The 18,489-nt window shown below is 34.4% G+C and overlaps 3 protein-coding genes across 3 annotated transcripts in view; 1 reads left to right on the plus strand and 2 right to left on the minus strand.

The window, feature by feature from the left end:
- LOC135837996 (uncharacterized) overlaps positions 1-4,346 on the plus strand; it is a 110,280-nt gene extending 105,934 nt beyond the window's left edge. The window contains exon 6 of the transcript XR_010557293.1: positions 4,230-4,346. The gene's annotated coding sequence lies outside the window, so the exon portion shown is untranslated. The remainder of the gene's footprint in view (positions 1-4,229) is intronic.
- Positions 1-18,489, minus strand: part of LOC135837983 (plexin-A2-like) — a 54,145-nt gene that overhangs the window by 13,608 nt on the left and 22,048 nt on the right. The gene's annotated exons all lie outside the window — the stretch shown is intronic.
- Positions 4,487-16,236, minus strand: LOC135837968 (plexin-A4-like). The gene is made up of 7 exons (XM_065353428.1): positions 12,928-16,236; positions 12,147-12,381; positions 7,025-7,302; positions 5,554-5,747; positions 5,253-5,393; positions 5,002-5,104; positions 4,487-4,745 (listed from the first exon to the last, which is right to left on the minus strand). The coding sequence occupies exons 1-7, from the start codon at positions 15,727-15,729 to the stop codon at positions 4,590-4,592; spliced, it is 3,909 nt and encodes a 1,302-aa protein (XP_065209500.1). The 5' UTR covers positions 15,730-16,236; the 3' UTR covers positions 4,487-4,589.

The following is an 18,489-nucleotide window of genomic DNA, read 5'->3' on the forward strand; positions in this document are numbered from 1 at the left end:
CAAAAAGCACTCAAGGGGGACCCTCTCATTGTATGCTGAAAATTTGGACTCCTAAGGTCAATTTTAGGGGTGAGGGGGTCAAAAATAGGGGTAAACTGTGGTTTTTCTCACCTAAAATGGGGCGGGGGTGACCTAGGAAGCTGAAATTTGAATATGTTGATCACAATAGAGGTACTCACCTATGGTATGATTTTGGACCCTTTTCGTTCATTTGGGGCCTTTTTATGCCCCTCCAAAAAAATGACCTTTCTGTAATTTTCAACTTTGACCCTTGAAACTTCGGGGGTCAATTCTAGGTCTTAAATGAACTCCATTTCTCAAGTTTGCCCTTATTTGATCAATTAGAACAGGTTCCAGGTCACAAAATGTAAAAATTCAAGTTTCGGTGAAACTTATAATATCTATACAGGGTGTTAAATAAATCGTGGGCAATAATTTCACAATAGATGCAACTAGAGTAGACGAACAAAAAACGTTATTATGATAAGTTGCCTATCTTGTAAAATGAAGGCGCTACTCCTTCACAAAACTGAAAATTTACTAATTTTGAAAAATTCATCAAAAATGAGAAAACGTTTGAATCATTCAAGTGATGCCCCTAACCCATAGTACTCGAGTGGACGAACAAAAAAAGTTATTATGACCAATTGCCTATCTTCAAAATTGAAGGGGCAAACCTGATTCAAATTTTCCAAATTTTGAGTGCCCCAAATTTGACTTTTGAAATTGTGCTGACCCCTTCAATTTTGAAGATAGGCAATTGGTCATAATAACTTTTTTTGTTCATCCACTCAAGTACTATGGGTTAAAGGCATCATTTAAATTATACAAACATTTTTTTATTGTCTGCAAATTAATGAAATTCCCCCTATTTTGGACTAAAATTTATCAATTTTGAAAAATTCATCAAAAATAAGAAGATGTTTGAATCATTTAAATGATGTCTCTAACCCATAGTACTCGAGTGGGCGAACAAAAAAAGTTGTTATGACCAATTGCCTATCTTCAAAATTGAAGGGGTCAGCACAATTTCAAAATTCAAATTTGGGGCACTCAAAATTTGGAAAATTTGAATCAGGTTTGCCCCTTCAATTTTGAAGATAGGCAATTGGTCATAATAACTTTTGTTGTTCGTCCACTCGAGTACTATGGGTTAGGGGCATCACTTGAATGATTCAAACGTTTTCTTATTTTTGATGAATTTTTCAAAATTAGTAAATTTTCAGTTTTGTGAAGGACGTAGCGCCTTCATTTTACAAGATAGGCAACTTATCATAATAACGTTTTTTGTTCGTCTACTCGAGTTGCATCTATTGTGAAATTATTGCCCACGATTCATTTAACACCCTGTATAATTATATATATGAATACACGTACCTAGTACCTTGTGGTGCCCGGGTCTTTTATGGTAATTGTGGTGCCCGCGTACATAGAGGATCACATATATATGTATGATAAAGGTGTTTTGGTGCAGTTTGGATTTTTCATCATAGTTAGTCATAGAGGTGCCCGATACATAAACTTGGTACTTGTGGTGCCTGCCTCAAAAATTTTTTTTTCACCTTAGAGTGCATTTCACTCGATTCTACATCGTTTTATATAAAAAGACCTTGTGGTGCCCGATTTGGGCGCCACAAGCCCAAAACCGGGCACCACAATGACTACGTATAGAGGAGAAGGTACAATTATGGACCCAGGTACAAATATGGACCCCCCTTGGTTTAGTGTACAACCACTAGCGCTATGGTCATGCTGGGTACTAAAAATTATACTAGTAGTGTAGTATTGATGATCCATGTACTTATTTCGGATCCATGCAAACTTGGGTGTCTCTCATCAGCAATTGTTCCTGTTTGCGCATTATTTTCTTCACAATGGAAAATTTTACAAGTTTTTCATTCGGTAATTCATCAACTTCAAATAAAGTTTGGAAAAAAAATTATTAGCGAAGTAAGTAGCTTACAATGTGTACTTTCAAAATATACTTTCATATTTGTCTGTACTTCAACTGATTTTCATAATTTTTTTCATTTTTCATAAAATGAGCCGATTTTTTGCATGGGTATAAATATGGACCCCTAAATTTTTTTACCTAATTCTGATTCAATATTTTTTAGAATATCTAGAAAAGTGTTATTAACAAAGAAGACAAGTCCAAAGTGTCAAAATGGAACCATGATTTTTTCATTTTTCATAAACTTGGCCAATTTTTTGCATGGGTATAAATATGGACCCCTAAATTTTTTTCATCTAATTTTGATTCAATGGTTTTTAGAATACCGAGAAAAGTGTTATTAATAAAGAAGACAAGTCCAAAGCATCGAAAAACATCTTTAAATAAATTTTTGTTCAATTTTCTGAACTTTTTATTCATTTTTTGAGGGGGGTCCATATTTGTACCTGAGTCCATATTTGTACCATTTTATGTCACTTTTCTAAATTTCAAATTTCTCCGTGAGTTTTCAACAAAAAAAATAAATTTTTTTACACAATATACTAGAGTCTTTGGCCTTTCGAATGGTATATTCGAAAAAACATTTTGATAATTTTTTCTACCCTTTAAAGCCAAAAAGCTAGAGGGGGTCCATATTTGTACCTTCTCCTCTACTTAAAACGGGCACCTCAATGACTAAGTTTAAATCTATATATATATAAAAACTGACACACCGGGAATCGTCTAGTTTGAGCTCAAAACGTCGAGAACTATCAAAATTTTTGACCCCCGACCTTTTTATCCAAAGTTGGGCCTACCGCAATAGCCATCATTTTTTACAAAAATTTGGCTAAAAATGAAATTCACGAGAACCTTTCAAAATGTGTTGAAATTACGCGAATTTTAGGAAAATGTTTTTTTTAGCGTTTTTGAAGAATTTTGATTCGTGATTTATCGAAATACTTAGGTTAAAAAGCAAGAAATTCAAATCTTTCTACGAAAATATTTGTAGCAGGTATTTGAAAAATTCTAAGCCGAAAATAATTGAGTCATGAGTTTCAAAGTTACCATGCGACCAATTGAAATGAGTTCAAACTTCGCGATAAATTCAAAATATGTCGATGAAAATACCTACATATTTCTTTTGAGCAATTTCAACGATTTACGTCAAAATCGGGTCATGATCTTCAAAATTATTGGTAAAATTCTCATGTGTTGAAATTTCGCGAGAAATTAAATGTAAATAAATTTTTAACGTTTTTGAAGATTTTTGAGCGCCAAATTGCTGCAGCTGATTTTCAAGATTTTCGGTACCTAATGCTTTCATGTGACTCATCAAGATGGGTTAAAATGTTCCAAAAAAATTCAAATTATGTACTTACTTCAACGTGAATGTGTTCTTTGAGCGTTCTTGAAGAATTTTAAGCCCATAATTGGGTCGTGATTTTCTATATTCATAGTGTAATTGAAAAATTTACCATGCGACCTATTGAAATGGATTAAAACTTTATTTTTTTAAAGCAGTAAATACATATTTATACGTATAATCATCGTTATTGTTCATGCCTGGTCCTGGTCAAATATATACATTGCAAAAAAGTGGAAAAAAACAGAAAACATTTTTTTGGTCAGCCTCGATTTTCCCTACAAGTATGGAACTCCGAAAAAATATTGTGATCTACCTTCTCTGGCCATCACTTTAAAAGCGCCAAAAAGGTTTAGAATTTTATTATTTTCAGAAAAAACAAATTTTTAAAACACCAGGGACATTTAACTGCGTAATCAAAAAAGTATAATTCGAATCATCATATCAGTTTTGGGTATTTTTTGGGGGAGGGGGTTTGTATAAAAACTTGTGTATTTTTTTTTTTTTTTTTTTGCACAAAGGACCTTACAGAGTGGTCATGCTATGCAATATATGCAACAGAAATGAATCTTCCATTTTTTTTTCCAAAATTGAAATAATTTCAATTAGAGGAATGAATTTTTATTTGTTTTGAAATTTTTATGCGAGAAATAGGCTTAAATTTGGAAATGTTTTGCTATTTTTTTTCTAATTGAAATATTTTTTAAATTTGAGGGATTTTGATTTGTTTTGAAATTTGTATACAAAAATAGGTTTAATTTTTTTTGAAATTTTCGCCTGCATGGTGCAAGCGCCCGTTTGCACATGGGCTTCCGCCGGCCCTGGTTAGCTTCATACTCGGAGCTCCTTGCCTATTGCATTTATCCTTTTAATGTTTTTTGTTCTTATTTAGCAAATTCTAATGATTCGAATTTTCTTTTTTGATTTCAGGATCATTGTCGGAATATTTGAATACTCGAGCGGATATCACAATAATCATAATCATCAAAATAAGTACCTACTTCTGTTTTAATCAGTGAGTGCTGAGCAAGATACAGATTTTTGTGGTAAGTCGAATTAGTCGAAGAATAACCATGCAGTAGCAAACTTATACGTACCTATATTATTTTATAACTGAATAAAGAAATATGGTATAATACCTATTGAATTTAACACTACCTTCAGCATAGTTACTTACAATAGGTATCTGGTTACGTCTACATATTCCACGTATTAAAGTGGAACATTTTATTGAATTTACAAAATAATATGTACATTAATTTAGTGAAATTGAATTCAGCCTAAGTTCCTTCACATAAACTCATGCTCGAATGTTTGCGGAAGAAAATATACCGTCTGTTTTCCGTATTTTGAAGAAGTGTCTGGAAGTAAACTATTGGTTTCATTTGCCTTGTTGCCGGATACTGAGCTAATGCTCGAGCAATCCGAATCCGATTCTTCAATTACCTATGAGCAAATTACATTTTTTAAACATTTTTCGTGTGCACCAGAGTTGTAAATTTAGGTGCGGAATTCACACTATCGGTGTAATAAGGCTACATTTCAAACGAGCTAACATTTTAAAATGCAGGGTGTGAAATTAATACTGATTCCAAAAGTACAAAAGTATCAAAATTTATTTTTCCCCATGATGTACATAGATAACATTATTACTCCGCAGGTGCGAATTTAAATTCTAAATGGTAAAAAACTATTCACTTACCGCGTCCATCATTTTTAGTATGGCTTCTAATTCGTGAATGATTCTTGTAAAGTCGGGTCGATTTTCTGGCAACTTGTTCCAGCATTTAACCATTAGGCAGTACCTGTTACAGAAATTTACCCATTACAATATACCTATAGCCTATAGTCTACATTAATTATGGTCATCCATTCGCTTCTCCGCAAAAATGATACTCGTATAAGCGTCGAAAATAAATGGTTTTATCCACTGACTGAATGAAATGTACATACGTGTCCATTGAGCAATCTTCTGGTTTTTTCATACGGTATCCCGAGCGAATATCTTTTAGTAGTTTTACCGCATCGTCGTACGTAGCATAAGGAACCTCGCCAAAAGTCACAATTTCCCACAATAATATACCATACGACCACCTGCATGTAAGTATTAAATAAGCGTATTCAAGGTGTATAAAAACTGAAGCTAAATGGTTGAAATGCTTTATAATTAAATGTGATGAAGATATAGATACCTCTTTTCCTAACTATCTACGAGTACATAATAAATATTTGTCATGTTTATTGTTACACTTACACATCAGATTGGGGGGAATGACGTCGGTGTGTTAAAGTTTCAGGTGCCATCCATTTTACTGGCAATCTACCTTTGGTCTTTTGTTTATAGTAGTCAGCATTTCGAATATCTTTGGCTAATCCGAAATCAGCTATTTTCAGCACATAATCGTCAAATATCAGGATATTTCGAGCAGCGAGGTCTCGGTGAATTAACTAAGGAATTTAGAAAAAATAATCAATCAATCAATCAATTTCATTTATTTGGCTCAGTTTTCACAACTTTATCACAAAAAGATAACAGGTATAATTATTAAAGATGAAAATTAAAGGGGCAGGATTTTAAACCTGAATATCTTGGAAAAGTCTAGGTCGAAGACGACGGTTTATGGTTGGATTTATTATATAAAATCGCCAGTGGTTGACACATCTCAGGACACTTTTTCACTTAAAAAATGTTTTTCTCCTATGCATATGTTTTTTTTTGAAAATAAGTTGGTATAAGATATGTCCCCACCCCTTGCTGTCATTTTGACTTATATTTCATCAAAAAAGGACACTGCTGTGACCTTCAAATTATTTTTTGAAAATGACAACTTTTTTGCCCAGTGATTGACAACCAACAACCAGTGATTGACAACCCAGTGATTGACATGTCCAGTAATTGACACCCCAGTGATTGACATATTGAAATATGCAGGAAAACATGTACCATGTACCTATACCTACTTCAAAAACTACTGTAGATGACGTTTATCATCTCAATGTACATAATTTTTGCTTTTTTATCAGAAATAAGCCAGTTGTCTATCACTAGATATCAAAATGCATAATTGTCCAGTGGTTGACATAGTCTACCTAAACAATGTGAATTTTCAATTTTGTAATTAAGTTTACTCCCTTCCTATTATTTGGCTTTGATAATGTCATTTTTTACCTGTACATGAAATTTTAAAGAATTATGATTACAAAATTCACATTTTTCACACTATGTCAACCACTGGAAAATTATGCATTTTGATATCCAATGATTGACATCCGGCTTATTACTGATAAAAAAGCAAGGATGAAGTATATCTAGATGACCAACGTCATCTACATTTCAATACCTTTCAGGATATCTCATTAGTTTTCAGAAAAAGAGTGAACTTTTTGATTTATGAAATTTATTGTAAAATACTTGCACATCAAAATGTGATGCTGAAATTTCACAAATTTTTTATAAAAATTTATAACTCCAATGGCGCCACATTGAAATGAGCAAAAGGTTTGAAAGTCACCGTGAAGTACAAGCAAGGTATAAATTACGTCATGCTAGCATCAATGTTGCCAAAACATCAAACTGAATGAAGCAATTACACAAGTGTCAACCACTGGGCGGGTGTCAACCACTGGGCAGTTTACCCTACTGAATTATCCCGGTTTTTGAATATTTATCACACTAGTAGAACTCGGCTGTTCGCCTTTTCTATCAACTTCATGAAAAGACTTACTTTTATAGAAGCCAAGTATTCCATGCCTCTGGCTATTTGTAGAGCAAATGTAAGCTGAACTTTTTCAGACAGGTCATTTTCGCTGGATTTTGAAGGTTGGTAGTGGTTTCTGAGGAAATCGAGTAAATTTCCGTGAGGAGAGTATTCGATGATGACGAGCAGTGGCCCATCTTGTGTACAGCATCCGAGTAAACTAATTACATTGTCATGTCGGCCAATTAGTTTCAACAGTTCCATTTCGGTTACTAGATTAACCAAATCTTTGTCCTTGTGGGTATCTGTGAAATGATTGTATGTAAATTGATTCGACTCATTTAAGGAGGGGGGGCCCTCAAGACAAAGAACTGTCTGTAAATTTTTTAAAAATTTACAGAAAAATTTACAGACAGGTAATTTCGCGGATTGATTGTAAATTTTACAGTCTGTAAATTTACATTCGGAAAAAATTTGGTTCATACTGCTCGTAAATTTAAAAACGTGAAAATGTGCTTATATTGGCTGAATTCAGATTTTTTCGTTGAACAGCACAGCAATTCGCAGTTGACAGTCCCAATAGATAGCGCTGCTACGCGCTGCTACGAGCAATGAAACTAGGATAACATTTTTCATTACATGTATTCTTATGGGAGATTTGCGATTTTCAAAAATTAATTAAAAATCGTGTAATTATTGTAGGAGTGTAATTTTTACTTCAAATGAATGTTTAATTCTTCTACTTTTTGAGAAAATTTATTACAATTTCTTGAACATTGTTTTTCTGGTGAAAAAATTGCTTTGCACTTCCGATGTTTTTCAGCATTTCAGGATACAATAAACAATGCAAATACGTTGTAAATGCGGTGCAATTTTTTTGCAAGAAAGACCATGTTTAAGAGATTGTAATAAATTTTCTCAAAAAGTAGAAGAATTAAACATTCATTTGAAGTAAAAATTACACTCCCACGATAATTACACGATTTTTAATTAATTTTTGAAAATTGCAAATCTCCCATAACAATACATGTAACGAAAAATTATATCCTAGTTTCGTTGTAGTTCTGTTTCGACCGCTAGATGGCGACTACTTTGCTGTCAAGTGCGAATCCTTACAATACCTACCCTAAAAAAATTTTAATGAGAAAAAAAATTTTCACCTGGGGTGGGGATCGAACCCAGGACCTCTCGGATTACCTTCGTACCTACTACCTTACCTACTGGGCTACTGTGGCTGATGAATAATTAGGTCCCAAATTGATGATATATGTTGCTTTTACCCTGTATGACTTGTAAAATTTATGATGGCATGCAAGTTTTAAGCAGGGATGAGGCCCCGAACGATTTTTTTTCAGGTTCCGGGTTTCAGGGCTTGGGCTTTTAATCAAAGATTTATTAGGTCTTGGGCTTGGATTGGGGCCCAGGAAACTTTGGGTTTGGGTTTCAGGGCTCAGTGTTCGGGGCTTGAATGAAGTGTTCAGGGCTTTCCGGGGCTTTTTGGGGCTTGAAAGTTGAATAGAGGGGTTCCATGAAAAAGGGGCCTTGGTGATTTTTTTGTTTTTTTTTTCGTTTACAATTTTGAATATACATATTGTTATGGGAAGGATTGCCCTACACACTCTGCTAGTGATTCGTATCAGTCTCTCATAGACGATGTCTCGAAATACGTACACTAGCGATGTGTACCTTATGTACACATATTTTACTCCCTTAAACTGGAAGTTTTGGTAATGTGTTAAATTCTCTAAAAAATAGGTATTCTCACCTACACATACATACGTTGTGTATGTGTAGTGTAAAACAATGTAAAAAATAGGAGAACATTATTTTAAACATAGGGGAATATCATTTCTAATCTGACAGCTCGCGCTCGCACCTAAAGAGGGTGGTCTCAGGTACCTTTCTTCACCCTGTCTACAACCCTTATTATAAATACGAATGCACGAGTGCATAAAATTGCTAATGTTCTTACGATTTCTTGATAGTTGGTTCTTAGTCACTGCCCAGGGGTATGGCAAGCTTGCTTGCTATATCCAAATACATGATCGCATGAGCATCTTGCTCATGTCATCGCATTTTTGTCTGTACCACTTTCGGCGTGGAGATTTAACCATGACAAGAGCTAATTAAATTATCTCTTATTGGTTTTTAACATGGATCATCTCACCTCGCGAGTGATCCGCTAAATTACACACGATCTAAACAACTTGTAGAAATTTAAATAACTCGTGAATGTCTAAATAAATAACTCGTGAACTCGTGAAAATTATTCTTAAATAACTCGTGAAAACTAAATAAACAACTCTGAAATACTCAAATGACGCATTAACGTAATTTAAATATCTCTGCTAAACGATGCTTAATTTAAATATCACTGCTAAACGAAACGTAGACCTTTTTTCATTTAAATATCTCGTGATTCCAATTCTGTCGTCGCCTCTAGTATTAGGGAGTGCAAAGGAGAGACAGTAATGTTGCATTGTTATGTAAGTACCTTACAATTAATTCCCTGGGCTGCGTTCGCCCATCCAGATAAATGTTGCTTTTAACGTAATGATATTTTTAATAAGTGTAAAATTGTAACTTTATCGCATTTTTACGAAGTGTAAATATTTTTGTTCATCCCTAAGAAACTCGCGTCGCGTGTTTAATAACTCGTTGAAAAATCTATCTCATGTTCATAGTTACGAGCATATACTCGTAAATAAGACATAGGTTATAACACTGTACATAAATATCTCTAGACTTGAACTATTTTAATAAAAACATCATCGAAAGGTGTAGAGCTGTGTTTTTATTTAAATGGTATCAAGAAATATCCTTATAAAAGGTTTGAATGATTGAACTCTCCCAAATTGAGCTAGTCTGGGAAACAAGGCAAATATTCCCCACGTAAGGAATATTTCTCGCCGCGTTCACGTAGTAAGGATTATTAACCAACTTACCAACCTAATCATTCTCACTCTCTTTATATCAATATGTATATTTAAAAAAAAAATTTAAATTAATTTCACCATATTGTCCATATTTAGTGATATTGAACTGTTTTTCCATGAACAAAAAACGAATTGGAGAATGTTAGCTTTTCCATGAAGCCCCTCAATAATTGCAATTCTAATGAAGAATAAAGTGAAATCTGATTCGATTTTCTGTTGGAAAAAAAAACTAAAAACATTTTCAGGGCAGATTCCGATTGCTTTTTTCAAAATTATTTGAATTTTGAATGGAACGGTTTTTTTTAAAATCAGAATTAAATTTTTTGGAATTTTTACTTAATTATTGTCCAAATTTTTCAAGTCATTTTTCAAAGAACAATGAACTACCTACAGAATATTATAAATATGAGTAATGTACTAAAAACCCCTCGAAATATTGAACTTTTTGCTGAAGTTGTAATTTTTTTTTTTTTGAAAATCATCTTTTTCGACTTTTGAAGTTTTGAGATGCGCAGAACAGTAATTACAATAGTAATTTACAAAATTTGCACAAGCCCTGAAAAGCCCCAGAAAGCCCTGATCACAGTTTGGGTTTCGGGGCTCACTTTCTGGGCTTGGTTTTCAGAGGAAAGGGTTTTGAGCTTTGGGCCAGGGCTTTGTAGGTTACAGTTTTTAAGGTTTTGGGGCTTGGACATTCGGGCTTCAAGGAAATAATCGGGGCTTTTTCGGGTTTCGGGTCCTGGTCCTGGGCCGGGCCTCATCCCTGGTTTTAAGCATTTATATCCGCATGTAAGATAATTAAAATGACTTGTACAATTTCAATTTTATGCTGTACCTACATATCCAGTATTTTAAAATCATTTTAGGATATTTTGCAAGGTTCTACCCCATATAAAATTTCAATGTGATTGCAACTTTAGTTTATAATGAATTAATGACCATACAGTACCATAGATTTTCAATGTTTCTGATCAAATAACTAACACTTGAAATTAATGGCAATATTCATAGACATTACTCAAGTGTTACTTGGCTAAGTAGTGAATTTTGGAGCAATTTTTCGAGTCATGATTGAATTTTAGAAATTTTGTTTATTGTTAAATTGAGAGATTGGACTCCAAAGTATTGATTTATTATTTTAAAAATATGAAATTTCTATTCGTTTATGAGAAAAATTGCTTCAAAATTCACCACTTAGCCAAGTGACCCTTAAGTAATGTCTATCAATACGGCCCTAAATGTGAAACATATTTTAAAAATATAATTGGCATTTATTTTTATCTATATTATACTTAGTGTATAGATAACAAACTATATACCTAATTTTGCATTTTCTTATTCAATTTCCTTCCCATATACAGGAGCTTATTATCCTACCCCTCCCGCCTTTAAAAATGACAATCATGAATTTAAAAATCTTGTTTCACTTTCATTTCAGGTAGTATAGGTAACTACCAGCCAGCCACACTTTATAAGTAGAGATATGCCTAGAGTTTTAGTGAAATGAAATTAGGTATTCAGTCATAAAATAAAACAAACATTTTTTAATCAAAGCATTATGAGTTACCAATTACCATATGCCTACATGCAAAAATCTCTAACTATTTTCAAATACTGAGAGTAAAGACAATTTACAGATCACAATTTTAATTTTACTGGGAGTAACGAGATAGTATGCAGTTCATTATTCTAAATACAGAGAGTAAATTTTGGGAAATTGCAATTAACAGGTAATGCAAAGACAGTTACAGTCAACGGGGAGGTAGTATACAGACCATTCTTCTAAAAACAGAGAGTAAATTTTGGGAAACTGTAAATTACAGGTAGTGCAAAGACAGTTACAGTCAATGCACAGATAGTATACAGACCATTCTTTTGAAAACAGAGAGTAAAATTTGGGAAACTGTAATTTACAGTCTGTGTACAGATAGTATACAGACCATTCTTCCAAAAACAGAGAGTAAATTTCATGCAATTGTAATTCACAGAAAATTCAAAGACAGTTACTGTCTATGTACAGACTCTTACATCCAGTATTTTAGACTTACTGACAATTTACAGTCAATAAACAGACGAATAATTATAGTCCATATTTTTGGTTTACTGACAGTTCTTTGTCTTGAGGGGGGGGGGGGGGCGTCCGAGTGCATTTTTGCACATGGAAAGAAACTGCGAACCCTAAAAAAATCAAGTTTAATAATATCTAGACTTACTTTTCAACATTTTCACTGCTACTGTTGTGCCGATGTGTTGCTGTAAGAGGCCTGAAACATTTCCTTTGACAACTCTTCCAAACTCTCCTTCTCCTAGAAAGTCGCCCAGAACAACGTTTTCTCGAGGAATTTCCCATTTTTCATCCGGCGGTAATTGGTATTCAGTCCTCGGTGCCATTTCATTTGCTTCCGATGCTGGATGAGGTTCGTATACGATGGTGACGTTTGGTAATTTCTGGAATTTGAGCAAGATGTAAGGTGAAGGTACAAGATATACCTACGTATTAATATCTTTGAACACCGGGAGAAGTTCAACTCCTAAATTCCAATCATTTTTATGAAAGAAGTTAAATTTAACAAACAGATTGTATGTAGTAAGTATGTAGATGTACTTATTTGGGGAAAAAATTGAATTTGAGTGATCATTATTTTAACACCTTATCAATTTTAATAAAATTTTGTTTGCGATGTACACATTTTTATCGAAATGTTTGAGAAACTGAATTGAAATTTCATGTATGGGAGCGTCGAGTTTTTCTTTTGCGTGTCTTATAAAAAAAAAATTGAAAAAAAAAAACATTTCAGGAAATCTTCATCTGATGAGTTTACAGCAAATTTCTACTTATCTACTTTATCGAGGGAAGATGTCAATTTCCAAAATGAAATGATCACACAAATAACTTCTTGAAATTTACTAGTTGATTTTCTATCGGTTATTAAAGGGTTAAAAGGACAAGTGTTGTTAGGGGAATTTTCTTTGGAAGGTTTTGTATGTACTTACCAGTATGTCTAATTCATTTTTATTCAGCTTAATTTCGTTTTCAATCACCACGCGTTTTACGCATTGCGACACAGCTATCATTTCCATGCCCATTTTATTAATTTGTCGTTGCATCTTTCGCGATCTTACTGCAGATTTTCTATAACAAATAACGAATACTGCGGCTACAGTAAACGTTACTGCCACTATTAGAGTTATTATTAAATAGACGTTTTCTGTAAACCAACTTGTCGATTGGTTTTTTCGCAAGATATTTTGAAATATTGTTGAATTTGTGCAGTCTTGTATATCATGCAACCACGGATCAGTCATGTTGTATTTATTATCTAAGCTGTAGTATTTGCATTCTCCAGTTTCTAAATTCCACATACATGAACAGTTCTTATTCAGACATGCTGTGCATTGATCGCCCAAATAGGCGCATTTATAGACGATAATATGTGTGTTGTACGTGTTGTCAAGTAGTATTGATCCGTTCCATAAAACAGACAATTCGACTGTTGCGAAAGCTTTCGATTCAGAGTATGCAAATATCTCATCATTGCACGTGAAGTCTCCCTCTTTCAAAGCATTTTTTGGATAACCGCCTTCTAGGTGGTGACCAAATTGTATCTTCTCCTCATTAGAGTCGAACACAAATTTGCATGTAAATCTGCCTTCGCCTAACCCCGTTGGTATCTGGTAAGATACTTGTATTTGTTCCGTCTTTTCTGTGTGGGCAGGTATATAAATGTCTGTTTTATGTTTGGTGGAAAACTGTGGGCAAAAGATCGAGTTCTTCGGGTATTTGAATCCATCATATGATGTTGTACTGTGCCGCTGAGGAAAATTGGTGCTGCTGAGATTCATGCCTATTACTGTATCATCTTGTTTCCAAATTGCATTATCTGTGCATATTGATTCATTCACATACCACTTGCATGGATAAGGAGAAGTTATACACGATAAACAAGTTTTATATGTACTACAATCGTAAAATATGACGTGAATTTTTTCAAATACTGGGCCGTGGCTTATCTGAACTGATAGCTGAGCTCCTATGGAATGATTATTGCTGGGTGTTGGAGGTAAATGATTAGGAGCTGGTGTTACGCAATAAGTACTAGTTTCATTGATCGTGGTTGTTGTGTTGATAGAAAAATTGCCAAATTCGAATAGACATCTTGTTGTATGGTTGATGAACGGATGCGCAGTTATTGATTCGAATGTTACATTCCATTCCGCTGTTCTTGAGAATTTTTTTGCTGTACATGAAGATGCGTCTATGTATTCATCATACGAGACCCAGTTGAGGCAATTTTGTGTAACATCACACTCTGATTTCAAACAGCATCTATTTCTAGGAAAACACCATCCGCAATAAGGATCTTGTATCGCCCAGCATGCATACGATGTTTTATATTTGTCGCAATTATGTATTTTGACTTTGATGAGTTTGCGACTGGTCATCATATACAAAAAGTTCATCGTAGAATCAAACTGCATTGTATCTGGATATAATGTGTCTAAGTTCATCGTAGAATCAAACTGCATTGTATCTGGATATAATGTGTTTAGCGTCTCAATCATTACGTCTGCATATTTATTTCCAGTGGACAAATCGGGCGAATCAATTCCTTTGATTGATATTTTCTGTAAACGGCCGCCATTGGTACTAAGAAACAAGATTGTGTGATTGTTAATTGAGGTAACCACCATTTCATTAACATTGGATTCTGTAAAAGAGTGTGAATCCGAGAATATCATATCTCCGACCAGCGTTTCATTCTTTTGAAACAGGGAATGTAATTTATTCATTTGATACCTGCATACTAGGAAGGTGTGTGTCTTCGTATGACTATCTTCTTGTAGTGTGAATGTGAACATAACTTTTTCCTCCATTTCATGTGAATCTGTTTTTGAACCAGAATCTGGATTTCGCTTTTGGATATACGCTTTAGAGATGTCTCCTGTAATAGTTGTCCCATTTGGACCTGAATTGCACATTATGGGAACTCTACTGCACGAATTGTTTATACGAGTATCTGTCACAATTGGATACTCACCTACTCGATTATTCAAATCATACGAGTACAAGAAGTTCCGGGTGATAAAATAACCGACATTTTGGAAACTGAAACCATAAATTAAGTTAGCTTTGGGTTCATCGGGACAATCGTTTATCGTGAAACGAAGGGCAGTATTTTGTGTAAGAGCTGATGAAAAATGTTCTCGTTCTAGATTCGTGATAGTTATTGTTCGTAGTGGGTAATCATAATGTTTGACACCAACATACAGTGTTGATAGTGGTGTTGATGAATTCTTTAGTAAAGTGGGAGCTATGAAGGCTACAGTTGGCGTATAAGATGATAATCCTCCGGGTATACGTTCAAACATAGTTTTCCAGATTTTCGAAATATTACTCATATCGTGAGCATGACAGGTATCTTCGAAAAAAGTACCACACGAAATCAGTTGCTGATTGTGATAGTCCAATACTAGCACTTTGTTCATGTTATGCGTTGTTGTTTGTTTCAATTTATGTGAACAGTCGGGAGCTGTACAATCTGAAGGACTGAGTTCCGATATAGTGTAATTAATTTGCAGTTCGAGATCCGTTGATAATTGATAAATATGGTTTTCTCCGCCTAAATATACCCATCTTCCATATTCATCTACCGCCAAGTGATTGAAGTATCCGATGTGTTCATCTGTAAACACTTGCCAGCTTTCCTTAACTGATTTTGCAATTGAGTAATTCGTGTTCAGGCAAAATATAAACGTGTGTATCAATAGTATGTGTAAGAGCTTGGGAAAATTCATTGTGATGAAAATGTCATTTGTTTAGTCTACGTTATCATCCGGTTGATTTGTCCGTTATTTTCCCCCCGTGTAATGCAGATTTCGTTGTGCAATATCTGGAAGCATAAAGAAGATATGGACTTTAATAGATTATGTTGATGGTTGATGGATTAGAAGTACTGCATGAGAAAGAAACTTTACAGGGAACACATGAATTCTGTCAAACTTTCGAAATAGGCACCTACCTACCTAATTAGTGGTGTTTCAGAGATTCTCTAATATGTACTGGTATGGTACCTATATGTCTGATTTTGAAAATAATTCGACCTTCCGACGAGCTTCTCATAGTTGAGTTACTTAACACAAATCGAAGATCTGGGTAGTTTGCTGTGTGGCATCCAGAGTTACAAAGCAAAAAAAAGGTCTCATCTAAAAAAAAATTTCATGTTGGAAAACAGGAAATTTGAAAAAAAATGTTTGCTGGATTGCGACGACGCAAATGACGTGTTTTTTTCGCAAAAAGCGTATGATGGAATGAAAAAAAAATCTGTTTAGGTAAATTTATAATGTACTGGCAATTAAAAATTGAAATCGTCAGGTACTTTAAAAACACGATTTTAATAGATTCTCAGGGGTAAGTAAATATAAATAAAAAATACGCAAAAAAAAAAAGAGGCCAATCCCTACCTACTTCCTAAAGTTATCCAGAGAACTTGGAATGGGCGCCTGGTGAAAATTGAATTAATGAAAATATGAATTTTGTGTCGCTAATATAGTACAGTCATTTGAGCAAAATTTTTAGTCAAACCTCGGAAAAATTGGGGGAAAGCTGAATTTCACATTATTTGTTCAGATTGGTCTTTAAAACAACCCATCAAAAGTTGCACCCCGCAACTTGACCGCTACCCCCGCAAGAGGTCATTAACCTTTGTCGATACAGGTTTTTCGGCTGTATCGCCGAAATGAAAGGTCCGGGAGGAAATATGTTCGAACAAGAATTGTTCTACGCAAAATTTCCTATCAGAATGACCAGTTCAGTTTTTCTCAAAATGGCGATTTCACCCATACTAAGGAGGGGGTAAAGTTGTCAATTTTATGAAAATTGTTTTAAAAATAATGAAAATCGACAATTTAAAACGTGAATTCGATTCGCAGTAGGCTCGAAAATATTTTGACCAAACTTGCACACCGAACTTGTCTGAAACCCCCGCAAGAGGACATTAACCTTTGTCAATCTACGATTTTTCGGCTATATCGCCGAAATGAAGCGTCCGAGGGGAAAAAGTGATTGAACTAAAATTATTCTATGCCAAATTTCCTATAAGTATGACTAGTTCAGTTGTTCGCGAAATTGCAATTTCAGTCTTTTAAGGTAGGGGGTGGGGGAAGGTGAAAGCACTTAGGCAACGGACTCCATCTAATTTGTATCATCACCGTCATCCTCACTCTCGTTCTCAGAATTCATTTCAGAAACTTTGATGTGGCTTTACTAACAAAATGGCGGCTATTTTAATCGATAAGTCCGCCGAAATCGCAGATTTTGCTTTCCAACGTAAAACTCGGACGAAATTTTTAGAAAAACACAAAACTAAATCGAAAGAGCATGCGAAAATTCATCAGCAGTCAAAATTTCAAGTGCAAAAGTGTATTTTTCTATTTTTGGTAAATTTTTTAAAATCAAATAGGCCAAACATGAGAAAAAAATCAAAATTCAACTAAATTGATTTTGATTTAGAAGGATCAAATTTGGAATACATCCTATTTTCGACCGGCCAAATCGATTAGAAACTATTTCAAACCATTTTAAGCAGTTCTGGAGCCTCCAGCAAAGTTTTGAAACTTGAAATTCCCACAAAATTTCATCAAAAGCAGTTTGGAAAGCTAAAATTCATTCTGTAAACTAATTTCAATACGCTAGGGAGTCGACTGCAAGTAGATTTCAAGTCGTTTTGGAGCATTCAGCAACTTTTTGGAAATTACTGGAGCCTCCAGCAGATTTTTCAATGCTCGAAATTTCCATAAAAATTTACTAAACAGAGTTGGAAATTCAAAATTCACCCTGTATTTCAATTTCAATGCGCTATCAAGTCGACTGCGGATTGGATTTCATACAAAACAGTTGAAAAGCTAAAATTTAATCTCTAATCTAATTTCAATATGCTATGAAGTCGACTTCTCGTAGATTTCAAGTCGTTTTTGAGCATTCAGCGACTTTTTGGAAATTATTGGAGCCCCCAGCAGAGTTTTCAATGCTCAAAATTTCCATAAAATTTTACCAAGCAGAAACACGCCACTTTTGACATTACTCGGAGGTGTATCGCAGGCAGTTTCAATCCGTTTTGGAGCCTCCAGCAGATTTTTAGAAACTTTTGTCTTTCAAAACATGCCACAAAATCTATCCGAATCAACTTTCAGCTTTTCAACTCCATGTGATGAAATTTTGTAGAAATTGCAAGTTTCAAAAATTTACTGGAGGCTCCAGTAATTTCCAAAAACTCGCTGAAGGCTACAAAACGGCTTGAAATCTACTTACAGTCGACTTCATAGCGTATTAAAATTAGTTTACAGAATGAATTTCCGCTTTCCAACTTCATTTGATGAAATTTGGTGAGAATTGCAAGTTTCAAAAATGTGCTAGATGCTCCAGAACTGCTCAATAAAACGGGTTCAAATCGTTTCCAACCGATTTGGCAGGTCGAAAATAGAGTAGAGGAGAAGGTGCAAATATGGACCCCCCTTTAGCTTTCTGGCTTTAAAGGGTAGAAAAAATTATCAACATTT

Source organism: Planococcus citri, chromosome 1, assembly GCF_950023065.1.
Source record: "Planococcus citri chromosome 1, ihPlaCitr1.1, whole genome shotgun sequence".
Taxonomy (NCBI): Eukaryota; Metazoa; Arthropoda; class Insecta; order Hemiptera; family Pseudococcidae; genus Planococcus; species Planococcus citri.